Raw genomic sequence first — 16918 nt, forward strand, 5'->3', positions numbered from 1 at the left:
CACTTGTGACTCTCTGTGAGGGGAAAAAATGCAATCACCTTCAGGGTTAAATGTCACAAACAGATTCATCCATTATCTCCTAAGATGCAAAGATCCCCAAGAGCACCAGCACTACAGATCTGTAAGCAGCTCATTCTCAATCTTATGAAACATTTGTAAATAAAACCACTGAGAGATGTTCAGAGTCAACCTGAGAAAGAGCAAAAGCACATAGCTGTACAGTTCAAAACTCAAATTTGTTAACATGACAATGGGAGGAGCCAGAGAGACAAAAAGCTGAAATCCAAGCTAAAAGAAAGGCAGAGCTTGCAAATCTTTAAAGGCAGCATCCTTTAGATTGATTACACTACAATATATTCTTCTAATTTGAATTAAATTGAATTACAATGAATGATGGATGTTGCTTTGAAAGCCACATTAGGAATGAAGTATAAAATACCACCTTTCTTACAGCCAAAATCTTAGGACAAACTTGTGTTGAATTCATCAACATCATAATTTTGGGAATGAAAAAGTGAAATGCAACTTTCCAACTGTATTTCTCTGCCAAATCCACATTTGGAGTTCCTACTTGGAGTGGTGTGGAAGAAAAAAGCAGGGATGAGATTAAGTTTTATAATTAAATTCAACCATTAAGCTCCTTTTGAATTTCTGCACATCTAAATGCAAATTTTCATGCTTTTTTGTGTGCATTCTCAAAACTCAAAGGACTGTGGAAGCGAGTACTCACAGAAATACAAAGTTTGACAAAACATGGAGAGAGCTTAATTTTACATTTATGTTTCATTCCTGTCCTGGGACCTTCCTCCTAAGGGTCTGCCTTTCTTGTGGTCTTTTATAGCCTGTTTGTTTCTAAATTTTCTTACTAAATTTAAGGAAGGTTAAATAAACCAGAAAACCTCTTAGATAAATTTGGGATTACAGCTGGATAAAAGCTGAAGAAATAATTTGAAAATTAATGTTTCCAAATGTTTAAATTTTGTCACATACATATTTTCATCTTCAGGGGCCACTACAAACAACAAAAATAAAATAAACAGCAAGCATTATTGTGTATGCAGGTGAACCCAATGGGAAGAAATGATGATGTCTGACTCAATTCAGAAGGCTGAATTATTTATTTATTATAACTATGATAAAATACATTAATATACTATATAAAAGGAGGATACTAAAACTACATGCTACTTTCTCTGACCCTGTCTCAAACTCTCCCACAACTCGTGACCCTCTCTCGAGAGTCCAGCCCCAGGTGGGTTGGATTGGCCATCAGGCTCAAACAATCCTCACCAAAATCCAATCAAGCACTCACTCCAGGTAAACAATTCTCCAAACACATTCCACATAGGAAAAACAAGGAGCAGAAATAGAAATAGTTTTCTCTTTCATTTCCCTCTGTGCACCTCTATGAAAATTCTGAGAGGGAGAGAAATGTGCTTGTCACAAAGCACCACACCCTGCACTCAATAGCTCAGTCTGGGATTTCTGTTAAACACACAGCTACTAATTGAAAGTCATCATACCTCACACTAGTACTGCCCAAAAGGCATTTTTTTTTTTTTTTCCAAGGAACTCCTTCCTTTGGCTACCCCTTGACCTGTTGGCTACTTGTCCTTGAGGATGCTCTGCCTAGGTCCCTACAGCAGATGACACAGGCTTGAAGAGGGCACATCCAAAGTTTCCAGCCCCAGGCATCCTCTGAGAGCAGGGAATGGATCCAGCTGAAGCTGGTACTCCTGGGTAGGTGGCTGATCTCACCACCAGTGGACAAAAATCCCCTCACACACTTTAAAACCAGTTACTGCAATAGTCACAGCCATGCCCATCAGCACAGCTTTTGTGCATTTGCTTCCTGCTCACATTCTGAGATATTTACTCTCTTCTTCAAAATATTGATGTGTGTGCCAGAGTCCCAGCAGAGGAATTCCTGCTGTTACACTGCACTTAAAAGCAAACCCTTGCCCTCAGTAGGGTGGTGCCCAGCTAAGAGCAGGCACTTGCAGTGTCTGGGGACTGGCAGCAGCATCTGGATTCCTGCCCAAGAGCACAAGAATCCTGATGATTTTTGGCAGAAGGTGGCACCAAGTGACCTATCCAAAGACAATCCCTTTGGGATCCCATTGAGGTCTGTAGCTCTAGTCTGGCAAATGATATTATAATCTCACACAGTAGCCTTGGAAGGATATTTTATTTTTCTAACATCTAATCTAAACCTCCCCTGGAGCAACCTGACATTTCCTCTCATTCTGTCACTCATTACCAGCAGCAGAAGCTGAACCCCACCTGGCTCCTTTCAGGGAGCTGTCAAGAGCAGTAAGGGTCCCCTGAGCCTCCTTTTCTCCAGGCTGAGCCCCCCCAGCCCCTCCTCATCAGACTGGTGCTCCAGACCCTTCATGTTGTGTCACACAAGGAGTTAAAGAGTTGACACCATTTATGCTCAGCCTTAGATCACCAATGAGTTTTCAAGAAAACAGGTTAATGCAGACCTTTGCAGCTTCTTTTTCTCAGTGGTTGCCAATAACCAATTTACTCTATAGTCCATGATTAATTCTTACCTTAAAGTAAATACCTAGGCAATATGCTTGCAATAGCACAGAGGTTGCTCAGAAACTATTGCTTAACATCCCAAATTAATTGGAAAATTCACATCTTGTTTTACTTTTCAGCAAATTAAACCTTCTCTCCCCAAACCTGTTTCTTGTGTACCACTCAGGGAAATCTGAAAGTGTCTTGCAAAGTGGAAAGTATATAACAAAGTCAAAAAAAATGAACGTCTCATCCTGATCTCCCCCAAGTTTTGCTACTTGCTAGTATTTATAAAGATTACTGGCATCAATCTTTGCTCCTCTAATGAACCTAATAAGTCTGAAATCTTCCTGGATGGGTTATTTCACCCAGCAGGCTTGAGAAGAATCAGACCCATAAAGTTTACAAAGTGATTCAGGAAATACAATGCAATAAATCAATTCTCTAACTACTATCATGGAAAGAAGAAAACACTTCATATGGTAAGGCTGAAATGAATGAATTCAGAATGTATTCAGAAATAAAGCTGATAAAAGAAGTCTAGAATACATTTCTTTATCATATAATTCCATTTGTAGCAGCTTTTTGTCTTGCTAAAAAATTAGATTTAATGCAGACTATTAAGGTGTCACCTGTAAGAGAAATACCAAGTTTAGTCCTTCTTGCAGTAGTACCATAAATTCTGTTCTGATTATAAATATTTTGCTATATGTAAAGTGTTGTTCATGGGAACTTGTGGTTCCTTTTGAAATACATGTGAAACCTGACCATGTTTAAACTAAATTAATGTATAACATCTAGCACAGTCTATCTAAAAGCAGAAATGCAAGAGCCTAGATGTCTTCTGTATGGACAGAAATGCTTGTTTATATACTAGAAATGTCCTTTTATGGCTAACTGTTGCCTTGGAAACCATTACTAAAAATGAAAGTTTTGTCTCCAAAAGCAAAACCCACATAGTACTCATTTATCCAGAAGTTTAACTTATCTTTTTCTGATCAGTCTGGAACACAAAGATTTGCAGTCAAATGTTCCTGGCTTTTACTTCCTCCTTCCTATTCTAAAATGATATCTTGCTGTAAATTTTTTGGTTTCAGGTAACAAACAGGAATCAATACTTTTTTTCCTAAAAAACCTCTCATCAAAGACATATTTACATCCTTTGTCTCAATAGGTTGGAAAACAGAAAAAATACATTTACACAATACTTGACCACTGCATCATAGATATGAAAGTCTATTTTTGGCTTACAGTGTATTGTAGATAATTTCCAAGGAAAACATCCAATTGTACCATTCAGTTTCTGACACCAGGACTAAGACAAAAAGGGGAAGATAAAATAATCAGTTTCTCCTGAGCACTGACAATGCTGTACAGGAAGGTGTGAGGCTAAAATACCACTATTCAATATGCAGACCCACTCTGTGGGTTTCTTGCAGATACAGGTACAGAAGTGTTATCAATAAAAATCTCTGTGGAGAGGCAACATGAATTCTAAAACTACCAGAATCCTTGAGAGAACACTGAGGGTTTAACTTTCACATGTTGAAAACACAGTATGGAACTGAAGGGTTGCTATAAAACCCTCTAGGAATTTACATTCACACATGGCTTGCTCTTGGGAAAATGTTCATGAGAGAGAAAACAGTCAGTGCCAAAATGATGGGCAGTGAGAGCTGCAGGAGGATTTGGCACCCAGTGTGGGCTTCTGGCCCCTTCTGTTACCATGAAAACCTTCCCTGAGTCCTCCACAGCCACTGTGCCAAATCTTTCCTTCTTTGTGTCCCCACCCTATTTTGGTCACAGTTGTGCTGAGTCCTTTGAAAAACTGACCGGGTTTTTGACTTCCTGCTGAGTGTTCCTACAGAGAAATCTGCTGGATTTGCTCAAGGGGAACAAGACCCCAGGGATGGAGCCCATGGAAGGCAGGAGCATCCCACAGAAACCTGGCTGTCCCCAGGTCATACAGAGTGAGTGCAACACAGAACATGGACTGCAGCTCTCAGTCTGCCTCAGGAATGAGGGAAGGACACTAGCCAAGGACCACAGGTGACAGGAAAAACTGGGCAGGCTCTGCCACAATGACTAAAACAGTCAGTGTGTGAGGACCCACTTGCAAGGACAGGAAAGCTGGAGTTGAAGGAATAAGTGATTTGAAATGCTTTCCATTTCCCTTATACCTGACTCTCTTGCTTTGAATTCTTCCCATTTACAAAGTTTTTAGTTCCTATCACAAGGGTACACAGCATTTTCCCACTTTAGTTTCAAAGCTTTTTGATTTTCTTTGGGGGGGGTTCATGGTCAAAATAGATTCACCTTGGCTGCCTGGCTGACACAGGGACCTGCCACTGGCCATCAGCCTCTGTGACATCCCATCCTGCTGGACATGCTCCATCTGGGAGTTGAGCACCTGGCTGCAGCCTTGGCAGGGTGGAGCAGTGGCTCTGAGGCACTTCTGAGTCCTACACCTACACCAGGCTCTCATGTTTAGCAGCTGGGAGAACTGACAGGAACAGGGAGCATTTCAACAAAGCATTTCAAGGAAGTCCTTCAGCACAGGTAAAGGAAAAAAGGAACATGTCATGGCACTGTTTGTTTTTTTCACAGCATAGCACTTCCTGATTAAAAGCAGCTCTAGCCACGATGACCAGGACAGGCATTAACTACTCTATAAAACAAATTGTTCTGTGTCAGTATCCAGCAGAAAATTACAGGAGAAATAATAGCTGAAATTCTCCAGTTCTCATTTGGTCTTGTTCCTGTACCTCACTGGGAGAGGGTTGCCTGGCCATTCCCAGTGCCTGGCACCAGCTGGGCCCAATGACCTGGGCTCAGAGCTGAGAATGTCACTTGACTCCTGTCACTGGGGCACTTGGTGCCAGCTGAGCTCCTCACACGGGCCATTAGCCAGCCTCAGCCTTCATGTGAGAACCTGCTCAGCTGCAGCCATGTTCATCTTCCCTTTCAAGCCTCTTACTAAGAAGCAAAACAGGTTGTGAGAACTAAATGAAGGAATCTCTGCTATGAAGTAAAATCTGGGGTCTTTCCCCCCCACCATCTGGCATATTAAAACCAATAGAAAACCTTGCAAAGTGACTTGTTGTCCTCTAGGTCAACTTGCAGTTCTGGATAGAATGTCTAAGAAATGGAAGTTTCAGCAAAATTATCAGAACATCTCTATTTTAGGCCTAAACTAAAACTAAATATATATTCTACATATATAGATATACAAGATCTAAAATCCCATTACAATATCTAAATTGAATTCAGTAGATGCACCACAATACTTATGCAGTACAGAGAAATTAGATGAGTTCCTTATTTTGGCCATACCTCACTTTTTAAAGTGGAATAGAAAAAAAGGGTAAAAGAAATTATTTAATGCTCATTTATCTTCTCTATTACAATTCTGTCACTGTGTCCTATCAAGGGAATATACAAATTCTGCCCATTTTGTGAGAATAGTAATGAGAACGCACTCTGCCTCTGAAATAGTTTTAGGTTAAACAATAGAGATGAAAATTACTCAAAAATCAGCTCGCAATTAACTGTTGTGATAATAATTGCATCTGAAACGTAGTTTGGTATCAGGAAAAATGTTGTATTGGGACTTGTCATTTGTCTTCTTCACGTTCAAGAATTTTTCACTTCACTGGAACCCCCCTACAACACCACAAACCAAAAAAACCCACCCCAACTCCCCTCACCCAAATCCTATTTTCCAGTTTATTTGCATCACATAAGGAATGAAGTATTAATAAACTGAGACCTAAACCATGCAATGAAGATCCTACATGTTCTGCTAGAAGATAAACTTCAGTGAAATAAAATTAAAATTCTAATTTATGAATGCTAGGCTTGCATTGGCAGTGTGCTTCCAACAGTGAAGCTGATAAGATTCTCTCCTCCCCCATCTCTCTTTCACAAGCATATCCTTGTAAACGAACACAAATTGCCAGAAGAGGACACAACACGGGAAAAGAGCCTCCACAGCCAACAAAACCACAAAGAACGAAAACGGTCTCCCACTTATACTTGCACATTTGCTTAAAATAAACTTTTGCCAAAGTTTATTACACATCCCTTAGCCAAAAATCAAAACAACTTCCCTTAGCACTGCCATGCTGAATCACATGACGGAGAAGGGAACAACGCCAATTCCAACTGTTCTTCCTACGGCACAGATAAAACTGGAATAGAAGAGGCACCAGGCAATCATCTGCTCAAGCTAGGTAAGAAACTCACACTTGTGGTGTAGGCGGCTTCGGGGTCGTCCTCCAGCACCCGTGACAAGCCGAAGTCGGAGACCTTGCACATGAGGTTGCCGTTGACCAGGATGTTGCGCGCCGCCAGGTCGCGGTGCACGTAGCCCATGTCCGACAGGTACTTCATGCCCGAGGCGATGCCCCGCAGCATTCCCACCAGCTGGATCACCGTGAAGTGCCCGTCGTGCTTCTGCAGGGTGAGAAACAGCACAGCTACTTCCCGTTCCTTTCGTGCCGCTGATGGCGACACAGCCCTTACTCCAGACACTTCTGTCACCCGTCCAGCAAAGCTGCCCCCGTGCAAGCTTGTTTTTCCAAGGACTTGAGCTGCTTGCAAGTGCATCCCACCACATCTCTCACTGTGAAGCTTATCCCCCCTTCCTCCACATTTTCACACATTTCACAGTCTTCCTACTGACAACACTGAATTGCTCTCATACTTGGTTACTATGAACACCTTCCCCCAAAGCTATTTTTAGGAGGACACAAATTTCTTCACCTATGGCCTCAAGAAACAAAGAACCCTCTTTTTATTGTCTCAGCCTTGATTGTCTGTATTGAGATACTGCTGTTACCTCACTTTTATGGTACTTTTTTGGGGAGAGTTTATTTGTTAAAAAAAGAAAATCCAAAAATCACCTGAAAAAAGTGTGGGGCTTTAACTTGTGTTGCTTGTGCACATAACACCTAATCTCTGAATGCTAGATTAAATGGGGTGGAATTCAAGGGTTATGTAGGTTTGCCAAAATTTTCTTGGCAGATTAAAGTTAAACTCAGACCCATGAATGCATTAAACATGTTCTGAAATCTACTGGAGTTGAACATGTAAATAAGAGTTATGCCATTAACTGTGCTTGCCCAGCTGGGCAGCCTTGCTGGGCCTCAGTTTCTCCATCTGCAGCATCAAAGTTAATCACTTCTTTATGTCCTGCATCAGACAGCTCCTCAATTACATGGCAGTGGGGACATACACAGAAACGTGATTGCAGGCTGTCTGCTTTGTTCAGACCTGCCCTATCTACCATTTGCAGCAGACTGCTTGCAGGAGTATTTTTATGACCTCAACTGGCAGCCATTCAGCTTCTCATGGATTATTCAGTGACCCAAGGCTTTTTATGTTCACAGGAACAGCCAAACAAAACCAACTCCTGCAAACAAGTTAACTTTCCATTGTCACTTTCAACACCTTTAGCATTGGGCTACAGACAAATAGCAAGTTCTGATCAGCATTCAGGACACTACTGTTGCTTAGCTCATGCATTTAAGCAAAATGATTTTTATAGGGAAGTTCAGCAAATTCATTAGATTCAGCAAAGCAACAGGCTGAACTATGCTTAGCTTTATCCCTGCTCAGCAAAGTATTTCAGCATTCCCATAATGATTCAATGATTTGGGGTCTATATCCAGCTAGTCAGGATATGAACATTTAAAGACTACGACAAAATCAGAAAGAAAATGGTAAAAGGAAGACACACCAACACACCTTGTCAGCTAGATGACCTCATTGCTTCATTATACTTCTCAGCAACATTTGTACTGAAGGAGCCATGCCAAACACCACAGCCACCTCCCAAGAAAGCACATTTAATGACACTTCTTTGAAACCAGCTATTTACAATGGATTTAGAGCATTTTTTTTCCCCTTGAAAGTGTCAGTATCTTATACCAGGACAGTGAAGTTTTCTGTCTCTAAAATCTCCACACCGAAGTGGAGGCAGCTCTCCCAGGTAATCAGGCCACCCCCTCCCTCCTTGTCACCATCAAGGCCACCGACGAGCAGCTGGCTCTGCAGAGGACACTCAGCTGAGGCTCAAGACACAATGAGTCCCAGACTACCAGTGACAGATGTTTCAAATAAACTCATCCCATCCAGCAATTAAGCAAAGAGGGACAAAAGATTATGTTCTTAACTACTTTAAGCTGCTTCCTGTAAAGGAAGGACAGGAATTCTAGCCAATATTTTTGTAATGAGGCCACATGGGATTTCTGGGTTTGCCTTTTATTTAATAATTCCAATTGTTCAATTGATTAAAAAATTACAAAGCTGGTTGCAAACAGGGAGTACTCTTCACACTTACCATGTATGGTTACTTTTTTTTCCAGCTAACTGTAGAATTAGGATTTGGAACAAAGTGCCAGCACCTGATTTTTGCAGAATGACAATTCAAGCCCCTCTCTACCTCCACAACAAAGCACCAAACTAAACCAACCCCTCAAATCTCTAGATTTTGCCTCCTCTTTAACAGCTCCATTTTTTTCAACAAACCTCAGAGTCATCTGCAGCACCTCCCTTAACCTTTTTTGTCTACTTGGATTGCAAGCAGTCATTCCTTTCTTTTTTAATTTCTGCTCTTTCAAATCTAGACCATGCTTGGCTGATTTTTCATAAAACATAACCTTTTGTCTGCTCTTTCCAAGTCTCAGTACTTGCCTTACCAGTATAACTATAATGCCTGAGTTTAAAACAAGCTTGTGCTTTTGCCATTCTCTCCATCCTTCTTTCAAGATTTTTTGGGCTTTTGCCTTGACACAAAAAGTTAAAGCATCTTATCTTCACTGTTAAAGAAACGACAGACTTGCTAACATACCAGCTGCAATTTTATTCTGTCCTCCTTCTCCCTCTGTATGTTTCTTAGAATCCTCTACTGCATCTGCTCTCCTCTCTCTTTTCTCATGCTTGGTTTTATATTTTTTTCACTGCCAGCCTTGCAGTTGGACCAACTACATTTTTACTGTCAGCAGAACAGTCTTTCCTCATCAAGTCTCTTTGTAATCACTTCTGCATCAGTTTCCATGCCAGCTGTATCCCCTTACCACCTATAAACCTATCATTCAATACATCAAAAATTTTTTGACGTAAGCTGATTGGGATACAGACTATGAGCTATATTTAACCTTTGGAAAATTCAGCTAGGTTTATGAAATTACAGCAGGTAGAATCTTACCTCATATTTTCAGCATTTTTCAAGCCCCCAGGTACAATCCTTTGGCAACTTTCCACTATCTTGTTTCATTCACTTGGCATATAGGGAAATAAAATGCTCATCTCACTGATAGGATGGTTGTTACCCAGGGCTTTATTCTGATTCCCATAGCTTAGATTTGAAATATGTTTTTGATAGAATTCCCACTGGGCTGTTAAGGGTGTTAATCAATACTGGCAGCAATTCAGACCTCAGTGGACTCACCACATTTATCCTATCATCCCATTAAATTTTAATCAAGCTTTGATGGCTTTGCTAAATAAACTTTTCTGAACAGCTGGGTATAGATGCAATATCTGAGTAGTTGCTCTTGCATTTACAGTTGCTCTTGCAGCCCTTAAAAATGCCCTGAAAAAAGATCTTTATTCAGCTACAGTTTGCTCTTAAGTACCTCATGTAAGTGAAATATTCTCCTTGTGTTACAGACCTTTCAGGAGCACTAGCTTATAATGGGCTCCTGAAGAAGTTCAGCTACTGTAGGGGAAGAAGGAGGATATCCAGAATTTCTTTCATTGCATTTTGCCCTCCCGTTTTCAGCTCCAGTGCCCAGTTGAGTACTCTTCTACAAGCCCATGGAATTTTTCTTCAGAAGGTTTTTTCCATTTCACTCTCCAGTAATCTTTTGGAGGCATGCCCACTGGATTTTTCTGTATTGTTTCTGGAGTTCCATCTATTCCAAAATCCACTTCATGTGCCAAAGGACTCAGATCACTTTTAGGCCTTTATCTTCTGTGCAGGATTTACTACAGGTCTAAAAATTTTACTGCAGATTATTTAGATCTCATCTTAGATGGAGAACAGCACTGAAAATGGTGTGTCTGTGTCTAACTTAGATAATATTCACCACTGACACTGGTCACTGGGTGAAATAAGCAGTTTTGCTATGCATTTATTGTTACAGTTTTACTGTGCAAAGTAAATGGTGAAACTTTGTCAAGATAAATCTTCCAAAATTGAAGTTGCAGCTTGGTAGTTCCTGGAAGTGTAACTCATGCTTCAAACTATCATGTGTCACACTAAATTTTTTATTTTTGTTACTAAATGAGGTCAGCTGATAATTTCTTCTTCATTCAGCTGTTGACAGAGTTCCATGCAGACTTAATTACTATTAATAGATTCCATTAATTCAATTACTAATTACTTTAGTTCATTTTAAATGCTAATGAGTGTTTCTACACAGAGTGCAGAACAGCACTACCCCATACTTCTTCCCATCCAAATTCCATTCCCTCCACACACGATGTAGCAGAAATTTCATGAAGATCATATTTCTCTGGCTGCTCACAAGCATCTCATGTGAGAGTTTTGAAGCCTTACTGAAGCCAAAGTTTATAGATCAACTGCTTCTCCTACAGCCACAAAGCCTGAGCCCTGCTACAAAAGGAAACCAGAACTGTTTGACAGAATTAGTTCTTGACAAATCTATGGCGGCTCACACTTATCTCACTGTTATCTTTAAGATGTGTAGACTTTGATAATTTGTTCCAGAAATCTTACAGTAGTTGACATTAAGCTGACTGGCCTGTAATTTCTTGGCTTCTTTTTTCCTCTCTTCTAAAACATTCAAAATCCCTTCATTTAAGACATTAGCTCTGTTCTAATCTTCTGATTTCTCATTTCTTGACAAATTCATAAAGAGCACACTGAGGCAGTCCACATTACCTTTCAAATTCTTTTTGCCTTCAAATACAAGACCATTTGTAATAAATTTCTTGTTGCTTGGTACTAAGAATATCTATGGCATTTAATGTCTAAGTAAGAATATCCACATATTACAAATTCCCAGTATTTCTAAATTAAATTCTCACAGCAGCATCAGAAATGCTGTTTTATACACCCTTTTAGGAGGGTAGAACATTGCTTGAGAACAAATGCTGGCTCTGTAGCATCAGTGACAGCTTCTCAGTGCAATTTTAGGTCATTTAAATACATGCTGCTTACAATTTCACTGTTAAGGTAATGCAGTCTTTCAAATTCACTTTATAATTGCTCAATATAATTTTAGTTAAAAAAAAAAAAAAAAAAAAGTACCAACAGTTTCCAGGTTTCCAGTGCAGGTTTTCTGTTTTACAGACTGATTTTTGAATGCAAAATGCCACCTTTATCCTGCCAGAAAAGGAACATGCCTCCAATAAATTAAAATGCACATGAATACTGCATGGAAAAGCAAAAGAAGGAATATTAGTTCTAAGTTCCAATGTTTTTGCCTCTCTGAATGCAAATAAATAATAACAGGAACCATTAAACTTAGGAAAGGCCATCTGGCTTTTTTCCCCACAGCCTACTCTGTCTGGTGAGGCCATGCTAGATAGATATACAACACACACTTTACAACACTGTTTCACAGAATTTGCTGCAAGTGCTCATTTTTGTCTTCTCTCACTTTCCCCCCAAACTTGCTAAATGTGTCTGCCACAGCATCTAAACTGTAGCTGAAAAAAGGGTGAGTGTGATGGCAAAGCTGCTCTGAGAATAACTTCATAACGATTACTGCGAGAAACAGCAATATATCACAATATTTTCTCTGTCTAGTAACACTTATCTTAGCCTCTGCTAGGCCAGCTTTGAGGGATTAAAGCTGAATTCCAGGGTTTCATTTGCTGTACAGTCTGCTGCAGCTGGTGCTCTAAGGCAATTAAGTGTATTTCTTATAGACTCTTATAAAGAAAAAAAAAATATGTAGCAGCATTTTCACTTCCTATGCTTGCCTGTATATAAATCTAACTTTTTTCCACAAGTATTTTAATTTTCTGAAGTGAATGGAAATCCATCAGCAGCAGTTTTGAGTAGGAAGAGGAGAATTACTATGGCAAACAGCAACAATGAAGAAAGGAAGGTGGTGCTGTGATTACCCCTTCCTTTTACAGCTCTGAGGTTCACAAAACTGTGGAAGACTGGAGCACCTTTCAAACTTAAACATCTCTGTCTATCCAGCACACCTTGGACACGGAGCAGGAACAAAGCTCTGGTACTCTGCAGCTGCAGAAAAATACTGAAAGAAGTTCAACATTCTGGTGATATTTTTTGATTCATTTTACGTGATTCTGGGTAGCCAACCACAAACCTCCTCCAAAAAGCAGCTTTCAGACATGTTCCTTTTCTGTGTTTGAATCCATGCCCACACTGCCTGGTGCATGAGGAGGTGAGCACAGACACAGCCAGCTCAGAGCTCTCCAGGAATCATTCTTCCCAAGAAGCCACCTCACCTCCTAATCACCCTGTTCCTTTCCATGTGATGCTAAATCAAATTATTTTAGCCAAGAATGATCCCTTAAATGGATCTGTGAAAACAACATGGAGCAGATGAGATTTTAACTTGAATAGCCCCATGAATCTATGAGGCACAGGCTTGGAGAGTGGGCTGAGTGGGGGATGATGTGTTGGGGTGAAAAACCCAACCTTGGGGAAAGGACTTTTGTAGGAATTATTGCAAGCATTTTATAGGCTTGGCTCCAACAGCCATCTCCAACCCACAGCAGGGCAAACTGCCAAACTGCTTGCTAAAAAGGTTTTGTGGGTTTTCAGCTTTATTTTTCTCTTCTTTGTGGTTATTATGCATCTCTCCTGGTTGTCTTTCTTGTCTCTTCTGCAGCCTGTATCCATAAGCCCAAACACATCTGACTGCAACTGCCCTGTCTAATCACTAACATCTTTCTATCAATACAGAGAGCTGCCCTTTCAACCCTTCTTGCCTTTATTATTTGCCTCATATGCCTGCAGAATAAAGGATTGCTGAGATCTCCATGACACGGGCAGGTGACTAAAACATGAAAACAATGTACCCCATCCAAAGTCTGTGTGAAACTAGTAACAGGAAAATCTGTCTGGGTCTCCTCAATTCCCAGGGTTAGCCACTTTCTTTCCAAGCACAGATTTCCTCTGTCTGGAAGCTGTTGGTGTAATGCTGGAAGAGGCTTCTAGCCCCTGAGGAAATACTTAGCTGGAAATCCACATCCTTTTTTCAGATAAATCTCTGCAAGCATTACCAGAAATGAAGCCACATGAACCTCATTTCTGGTCAGACAATTGTTTCATTGATGGCAAATTTCAGGTATGCTTTTGTGGGATGATAACCTACATGGCTCAATGTTGTATGATAAAAACCTCCCAAAGAAAACTACTAAAAAACGAAGTTTCATCTTTTGCAAATGAGTTTTAGATAATTGTGAAAATAATGCAATATTTCTGAGGAAAATTCAGTGTCAAGTATATCCAGCAATTTAGGATGTCTGATGATGCACAATCACTGAAATTAATTACCATCATCTTACAAAATTGGTTCTAATTAGCTGATGCCTTCCCACTCCAGAATATCTCTGAAGCTGCTTCATATTGCAAATCCATGCCAATGTTTTTTACCCAAAAAGGCAACTTTAGCAGCTGGCATACAGGATACTTTGTGGGGTGGGGAAGACATAATTCAGCTGAGCTTTCTGTTAAATCCATACAAATAGCAGAAAGTGGGCACTGTTGTCTCTAAAGCAAGGAAATAAAGACTATTTAGATTTTAGGGGTGAGAGATGAAAGTGTGGGGAGAAGCTTCTGATTTGTGGCACAACCTGTACTGGCATGAAAGCAAATATCCCACCACGGCTGTGAGGAGGGCGATGGCAAATGGAATTATTCCTCTGGAATACCCTCACGTGGCTCACCACAGAATCTCACTTTGAATTTGTAAGACTGACCCATTTTTGCAGGCTTTTGGAGAAAGACAGATGGAAGGATGTGCTGGGGAATTTTTGCCGGTTGTGGTATGTGGGGAAATATTTCTTATGGTCAGAAATGGACTTTTTTCCCTCTGTGTAAAAACACTTTGCACTGGAACAATTGATTCCTTTAAATAATAAGAAAGACAGACTATGTGATAAGCCCTTCCAAATCCCACAACATTTGTTATAGTCACTGAACGCCTTTCATTAGGATTGCTAAAGATAAAGCCTCTCTGCTGCTTTGTATCTTCACAAAAGCTTTTTAAAATGTGGACTTATATCTGCAGGAAACAACTATTATTAATGAAGCAGCTGGATTTCTTTTTAAATAGGTTACTTTGCAGCCATTTGCTCTGCTAATTATAAACAGAAATGCTGACATATATCTACAGTGCTTTGGGATGTTGAATATTATCTAAAGTACATTTAAAAAGCATTTTAGAAGAATAACCCATATCTGAAGTGTGAATTGAAGCTGTAAAATAATATACATGAAAAACAGCTGCAGAAATTATTAGCTCACATTTCCCCCCAGCAGTTCTGCTTCCAAATATATCTGATGCAATGTGAGAATCATTGCTCCACAGTAACATCATAATTCTGCTGATGCCACTTTCTATTAAAGTATCCTAATAAGTAGTAACTGTTCTGATACATGAATGGATGTGAAATAAACCTGGAATATAGATATCACACCAGAGCAGTTCAGAGAAAGGTAATTCTCTCTCATGAATTATTTCAGGACTTGGTTCTATTCTCTTCTATGAAATTCTCCACACACACACACATATGCAGAGGACAATGTTTCAGGCCCAGACAAATCTTCCTGGGGCACTGCTGAAAAATCACAGAGCAGGAAAGCTGCAGGTAGTCAAATCAGGGGCAGTTCCTGTGCTGCAGATGGACAGAGAGATGAGCCAGAAAAGGAAAGAGGAGTAATTTTTAAAAACTGCCTAGTGTCCAAGACATGGATGATATCAAATGCTCCATAAAAAAATTTCTTTTGAGAAATCAGCAAATTCTCACAGGAAACTGCTGGTATGTTTCTGACAACATAACGGATATCTGCCATTTTTCTTGACAATGGAAAATAAAAAAAAAATTATTTGGGAGAGTCGGTGAGGAGGACAACAAAGAAATGTCAGAGAAAAATTCCTATGGAATAATCCAAACCAGAAGGCAAAGAGAATCAGGGTCTGGAGGTTCTGTGTCAGTGGCTCTGCTGTACTCTCAGGGCTGCATCCCTTGCTCCAAATGCTCTTCTCTGGTTGCTTCCCCTCTTCCCAACAAGTGCTGCCTGCATGACTTTCTCCCCTCTCATGTAAATCTTTCTGAAGTGCTGGCTGCTTTTCCCTCCTGCTTATTCACTTTTTTTTTTCTCTAAGCAATTCCTTCCTCCTGCTACCACAGGTGAGCCTTCAATCACCATCACCAAGATTTTCACATCAATATTTCCACAGCTCCCTGTTGAATGTCTCTCCTTTGGGATACCCTTCCAAACAAGTTCCCAAACCCACAGGTCCCTGACTTCCCACAAGCCCAGATTTAGCATCCTGCAGGATGGAAAGGGCAAGGCAGTGGGGCTACTGAGGGCTGGTGTTTACTTTTAAGACAAATCTGAGATACTTGACATTAAAATTATTTCCACAGGGTCTTAGGTCACTGGGTCTCTGGAGCATTTTCAGGGGTTCTGTTAAAAATGAGACTATTTTAGGATAAGTTTAGCTCACAGAGGGGGGTCATCCTTTCTTTTTACATTTCTAAAAAGAATTCAATACAATTTTGCTAGCATATTAATCACATTTTCTGTAGCCCTTTAATGTTTACTAAGGACCTTTGGGGGTTAAATAATGCCAGGACATTTCACCCATGAACTGTTTTCTAATTCAATTTGTTAAATGCAAGTAGCCATAAATGTTATAAATCAATTACTGAGTATATTCTACGCTTCACCAACCAAAAAAATCATAACAGAGTATTTTTGAAGGTGATTGAGAAAAATGAAGCACTTCCATAAGGCCAGGCATTTATGCTTCAATTTATCTTTTCTTTCACAAAAACAATTTGAAATACATTTTGCTAAATACAGGAACTACTTTTGTAGAAGAAATCAATTATATTCTGAAGTTTAAATCTTCCTTTTTTCCAGCCATGCTCTAATGCATTACTGTACCTCAGAAACGTACCCTGGGGAAAAAGCTTCTATTCTTTACCAGAAATCCATGAATAACATTATGTAGAAATTAATTTGTGATAAATGATTTAAAATCTTAACCTAGAATGGTTTCTGATTCAAATGTCATCAGAAAATGGCACCTCACCCGCAGGAAGGAGTCAAGGGATCCGTTCTCCATGTATTCAACTACAATCATTACTGGTCTGCCTGCAAAACAGCAAAGAGACACATCAGGATTATGGACATATTATGGGGCTT

The 16918-nt window shown here is 40.0% G+C and overlaps 1 protein-coding gene across 6 annotated transcripts in view; it reads right to left on the reverse strand.

Moving 5' to 3' along the window:
- Positions 1-16918, reverse strand: part of EPHA6 (EPH receptor A6) — a 383007-nt gene that overhangs the window by 44158 nt on the left and 321931 nt on the right. For all 6 annotated transcript variants that reach the window (XM_021550126.3, XM_021550124.3, XM_021550127.3 and 3 more), the window contains 2 exons: positions 16806-16867; positions 6772-6981 (listed from right to left, as the gene is read on the reverse strand). In XM_021550126.3, the coding sequence (XP_021405801.2) occupies positions 6772-6981; positions 16806-16867 (272 nt within the window). The remainder of the gene's footprint in view (positions 1-6771; positions 6982-16805; positions 16868-16918) is intronic.

This window comes from Lonchura striata, chromosome 1 (assembly GCF_050655825.1).
Source record: "Lonchura striata isolate lonStrDom1 chromosome 1, ASM5065582v1, whole genome shotgun sequence".
Lineage (NCBI taxonomy): Eukaryota > Metazoa > Chordata > Aves > Passeriformes > Estrildidae > Lonchura > Lonchura striata.